Below are 5743 nucleotides of genomic sequence, written 5' to 3'. Positions count from 1 at the left end.
GTCATGGGCAAGAATGTGCTGCAATTATAGAGCAACAACTCTTGTACACACACATATATACATATATATACACACACACATATATACATACAAATATATACATACAAACACACACACACACACACACACACACACACACATATATACATACACATACATATACACATATACATATATCTTATATGTTTACATTCTCTTACTTATTCTTATTGCCTACATTGAAGCTACTACTGCAGCAAAAAGTAATTTCCCCCTGGGATCAATAAAGTAATTCTGATTCTGTTTCTGAAATTGGCCACAAGGTGGTGCTACATCTATAATAAATATGTATCACCAATTAACACGCAACTGTGACAGAGCACAAGGGGTTGTTTAATTTACAAATAGACAAAACAACGGAATTGGATGCTGAAATAAGATTTAATGAAAGCAACAGGACAGAAACTTCACAAGATGTAATAATTGTTCGGTAAAGAGAATGGCTACATAGGTGCTACAATACAAATGCATCTTAATCTGCATCAGGCTTTTGTATGGAGTTAAATTTGTACAATGATATATGTCAGTCAGTTGCTGACACCACTGACCTTTCAGGAAAATGTGAGCTCTGAAATAAGACTTTACACTATGCTTTAGAGTCACAGGAAATGAGAGAAATGAGAGTAAGAAACATGAGGTTCATGGGACTGATGTGCACTTAATGTTTTTAACAAGTCTGGAGGAATGTGAAGAGATGTTTCCTTCACTGTACTGTACAGATATATGTAAAATAAGACCATGGCTCTAAACAGGAGCAGTTCTGAGCTGTGATTCAAAAATGGAGAAAAATTTAAAACCACAAGACACAGACAACTGGAGATTTCTGTGTGTGGTATAGTGGCAGTTCCTGCTTTTCAGCAAACACAATGTATAGCTGAAAAAAATGATATTTTAAAAGATGTTTCAGCCCTGGGTCTGTGGTTTGGGTGATCTAGGATCAGTTTCCTTTCCAGACCTCAATCACAGCAATCCCAAGAACTCATCATCTTTGTCTTGAGCATGGTGCTCTCAACGTGAAAAGTAGAGGCCTGTGTTGGTGTCATCTGAAACACAGGAGTCTGCAACTCCGGTCCCAGTGGAGCAGCACGTGCATTTGTACGGACTACATCTGAATATATTGTTGAGACCGACTGAGCCACCGAGCAGCTCAAGGGCTGTGCTTCGCTCTGTGGACGTGTTGCAATAACCATTCTTGGGTTTGAATATTGTTGAAAACACAACAGCATAATTGTTCCATTGTTGGATGCTTTTAATACGTTCCAGGATACATCCAGGATTGTACTTATTTGTACATTTTTCGACACATGGGGAGGCAAAAACATAGAAAAGCAACAAATCCTTATCGTTATCATTACTCTGCCTGAACAAATCGTCCAAATGGTCCACGACCCGTGACTCTGCATGATCAGGCTGCTTAACTTTTGCAGCAACCACCCTATAGCCGGAGTACACCTCATTATTGTTGATCGTATTCCTCACGTTGTTCCGAGGATCACTGGTAAAAACCTGCTGAAGGATCTGGTTGAGGTTCCCATCGTATGGGATCCTGACAGCCAGACTGAACATGCCTTTTGTTCCGTACCTGAAACAGACAAACTAAATATCAGGTATGTGACATCATTTGAAAGATTATGTCATGCCTTTATGCTTTAACCCTACACTTGTTCAATTGCTTGTTAGCAAAACATAGCTAATCAGCCAATCAAATGGCTGCAATTCAATGCATTTATTCATGTAGAGGTGATTCAGACAACTTGCTGAAGTTCAAACTGAGCATCAGAATGTGGAAGAAAGTGGATTTAAAAGACTTTGAATGTGGTATGGATGTTAGTCTAAGTATTTCACAAACTGCTGATCCCTTAGAACAAACTGACCATTGTTTGATTCGATTACATTCGATTAGATTCAGTTGAATTCAATTCAATTCAGTTGTCATTTATATAGCGCCAATAACAATACAAATTGTCTCACGACTCTCTACAAACGTCCTGAAACCTCCAGAGCAGCCTCATAGATACTCATATCAAGCTTTATGGAACGCATGGAATATAATAAAACAACATATAGATGATGATCTGTGACAGTTTGTGAGTATAACAGGAATCATGGGCAGGTTGGTGAATAGTTCATCTAGGTAGGAGTGGACAACTGGAGGAGGCCATGAAGACTGGGACAGATGTAGTTTATGGAGCTCCACAGGTCTGATACACAGCACTCCAGATCAGATATGATGGAGCTAGGCCTTTCGGGGCCTTGTATGTAAGGAGGAGGATTTTAAATTCAATTCTAGATGTTAAAGGGAGCCAATGAAGAGAAGCTAATACTGGAGTAATACACTGAAAAAGGTGACTTTTTGGTGAAGTAAACTCTATTAGAGTAACTGTCATAATTTCTACCTTGTATTTTTAAGATTCGGTAAGAAGTAGAGTTTCTTAAGTAGAATTAAACATTTTATTAATGTAATACATGAATTATGGGGGAAGAGTAAGTTCTACTTAGGTTTCCTCATACAATTTAAATGTTTATAGTTGTATGTACATAAACCAAGAAATACTACATAAACTTTACTCTGAAAGTGGCGTTTTGAAACGCATGCACGACGCATGTGCACAGTAGGACTGGCTCTCTGTACGTTACATGCTGGATCACAGAGAAAGGTGTAGCATGAACAACAGTCATTCTGCAGGTAAGTTATTACTGTTCTGTTTTAAATTTATGATAATATATAAGCACCAGCTTGCGAATACAAAGAGACTTCACTGGCAGTCTTCTTTCTTTTCTTTTTTTGACATGAAGCTAGTTAGCACAGCTAGTAGCATGGCTGTGCTGTGCAGTGTGAAGCCCACAGCAACTTTGTGGCGTGCCGACTGATACTTTCCATACCAAATGTGTCCGTTTTACTATCGATACTCATAATAAATTGTCTATATTTTCACCAGTCTGCACTAATTTGGGTTAACAATTTTTTTTTCCGTCACACTAGGCAGTTATTTCAACTCTACTAAATTACTTCATAACAGCAAATGCTACAGATGTATAAAATTTACTTACATTTTTGAGTAAAATGATATTCCTGCCTATGAAAAACAAGTAGACTTTACCTAATTTGTTTAAATAAATATAACTTAAAACTGAGATGTAATTAAGTAAATGTTATTTAATATCTTCACAACTGTTATGTTTTATGGTAAGTAAAATTTATTTGATACCTGCAAGTGAGTGTTTCTTGATATTGCAGCATTAAATTTTACTTAAATCATTTGCGTGCAAATACTTACAATATATTTTTTAAGTAAATCTTATGAGTTATTATTTTCAGTGTATGATCTCTCTTGCTAATTCCTGTCAGTGCTCTTGCTGCAGCATTTTGAATCAACTGGAGGCTTTTTAAAGAGTATTTGGAGCCAGACAGTAACGAGTTACAATAATCCAGCCTGGAAGACACAAATGCATGAAATAGTTTTTCCGCATCAATCTGAGAAAGGATGTTCCTAATTTTGATGATATTATGAAGGTGAAAGAAAACAGTCCTGGTCACCTGCTTTATGTGAGAATTAAAGGACATATCCTGGTCAAATATAACACCAAGGTTTTTCACAGTAGTACTGGAGGCCAAGGTAACGCCATCCAACGAAACCACGTGATTAGATAATGAATCTCTGACATGTTTAGAGCCAAATACAAAAACTTCGGTTTTGTCTGAGTTTAAAAGTAGAAAATGACAGGTCATCCAAGCCTTTATGTCTTTAAAGCGCTTGGAGTTTAACCAGCAGATTAGTTTCAGCTGGTTTCATGGATAAATATAGCTGGGTATCATCTGCGTAGCAATGGAAGTTTATGCCGTGCTTTCTAATAATATTGCCTAAGGGAAGCATGTATAATGTGAATAATATTGGTCCTAGCACAGAACCCTGAGGAACTCCATAGCTTACTTTGGTATATATAGAAGAGTTGTTGTTTACATGGACAAACTGGAATCTGTCTGACAGATATGATTCAAACCAGTCTAGTGCAGTTCCTGTAATCTTGATCACACTTTCAAGTCTCTGTAGTAGAATACTGTGATCAATAGTGTCAAATGCAGCACTGAGATCTAGCAGGACAAGTATAGAGACAAGTCCATCGTCTGAAGCCATGAGGAGATCATTGGTAACTTTAACCAGAGCCGTTTCTGTACTATGATGAGCTCTGAAACCTGACTGAAACTCTTCAAACAAACCATTCCTGTTTAAATGATCAACCAACATAAATAAACTAAATGAATAGAGTGTTAGTCCAGCGTAAATCAAGCTAAAATAGACATTTGAGACTAACTAAAACTAAGCTAAAAAAGTGGGTCTTGTGTCTCTTTTAAAAAATATCAAAACTTCAAAGTCTTTAAAGGACAGGAAACACAGAATATTAACCATTAAAGACAATATAGCCCTGAGGTCCTCTGGCAGGTTGTTCCATAGACTTGGGCCACCATACTTTTTTGTCTTGACTCTAGGAACCACTAACAGGCTGCTACCAGAGGAGCTCAGGGCTGCCAGGGGCCGATATGGTGAAAGCAGATCTGATAAATATGAGGGACCAAGACCATTGTGTGAGTGAGTGAGAGTGAGAGAGTGAGAGAATGAGACAGACAGACAGATACTTTCTTAATCCCAAACTGGCAAATTTCACTATTATAAACTAATAAAAGAACTTAAAATGGATCCTAGAACACACAGCGAGCCAATGGAGTGATGTTAAAACTGGTGTAATGTGCTCTCTCTCTTTCTGGTCTTCGTCAGCACACGTGTCGCCGAGTTTTGAAGTAATTGTAAAAGATTTATAATTTTTTTTTTGGGACAACCAGAAAGGAGAGCAGTTTACTCAGATTACTCGGATTACAGTAACTCAATACGAGTGGAGAAAACAACATCAATGTCTCTGTGTACATGTCAAATCTCAGATCAGAATACAAGAGAGACGAGACATAAAAAAGGACTTACTCGTTCTTGATGGCTCTTACAACATCGGCAAGCCAAGCGAGGTCTAGAGCAGCCGAGCTGTTTGGAGCAGCCAGGAAGAAGGTCAGCATCATCCAGTACAGGCCAGCCATCTACACAGAGCAGGGTTAAAATAAAGTGGTTCAATCAGAATTGATTCAGTCAACTGCCATGCAGGAATTTAAAACATATGATCTTGTAGCTTTTTTAAATATCAGAAGAAAAACATCAATTTAACGATGAGCTTTATAGAATTAGAATTTAAGGAGAAACTGTTAAACGAGTTGATGAATAGTTTAATGAATCATGATAAACTCTTGCTGTTTTGTCTGAGGAGTGAAACTGTACCTTCTGAGGAGAACGATGTGAAGCTGTCCACGCCTCTGGTTCTGTTGGCCGTGTGTGAAAAGATGCTGCTGCAGTCTCAAGGGTGTATTATTATATATCATGACTAACCCATAGGTGGTTGTGTGTGTGTGGGGGGGGGTTAACTTTGTGATCATAGTGACGTTTTGGGATGATATGGTACAATGAGACATGACATGATGGGGCCTTTCAAAGCTTGTGTGGAAGGACGGGGACACTGCAAGTTGCTTTTAACTTCCTGCTAAGTTTCTTAGAATATCTACATGTTACTGACACAGAAATAAGAAGAAGTATGAAGTGTGCATGTTTGTTGGATCACACCAGTGTTTGCTGCTTAAGCCACAATGAGTTGTGTTTGTTGAGTC

The 5743-nt window shown here is 38.0% G+C and overlaps 1 protein-coding gene across 1 annotated transcript; it reads right to left on the bottom strand.

Annotated features, from left to right (window-relative positions):
• Positions 1–401: 401 nt before the first annotated feature.
• LOC125003576 lies at positions 402–5497 on the bottom strand. Its single transcript, XM_047577582.1, has 3 exons — positions 5361–5497; positions 5016–5125; positions 402–1621 (listed from the first exon to the last, which is right to left on the bottom strand). The coding sequence occupies exons 2-3, from the start codon at positions 5123–5125 to the stop codon at positions 1048–1050; spliced, it is 684 nt and encodes a 227-aa protein (XP_047433538.1). The 5' UTR covers positions 5361–5497; the 3' UTR covers positions 402–1047.
• Positions 5498–5743: the final 246 nt, after the last annotated feature.

Source organism: Mugil cephalus, chromosome 2 (assembly GCF_022458985.1).
Source record: "Mugil cephalus isolate CIBA_MC_2020 chromosome 2, CIBA_Mcephalus_1.1, whole genome shotgun sequence".
Classification (NCBI taxonomy): domain Eukaryota; kingdom Metazoa; phylum Chordata; class Actinopteri; order Mugiliformes; family Mugilidae; genus Mugil; species Mugil cephalus.
The sequence above is the reverse complement of the archived record's forward strand: the minus strand, read 5'-3'. Positions and strand labels throughout refer to the sequence as shown.

Bases quoted from the DNA above. Each gene is read 5' to 3' on its own strand.
- LOC125003576 (XM_047577582.1), bottom strand. From the start codon at position 5,125: ATGGCTGGCCTGTACTGGATGATGCTGACCTTCTTCCTGGCTGCTCCA. The intron at 1,622-5,015 runs GTAAGTCCTTTT...TGTCTGTTTCAG, and splicing joins GTAAGAGCCATCAAGAACGA to GTACGGAACAAAAGGCATGT.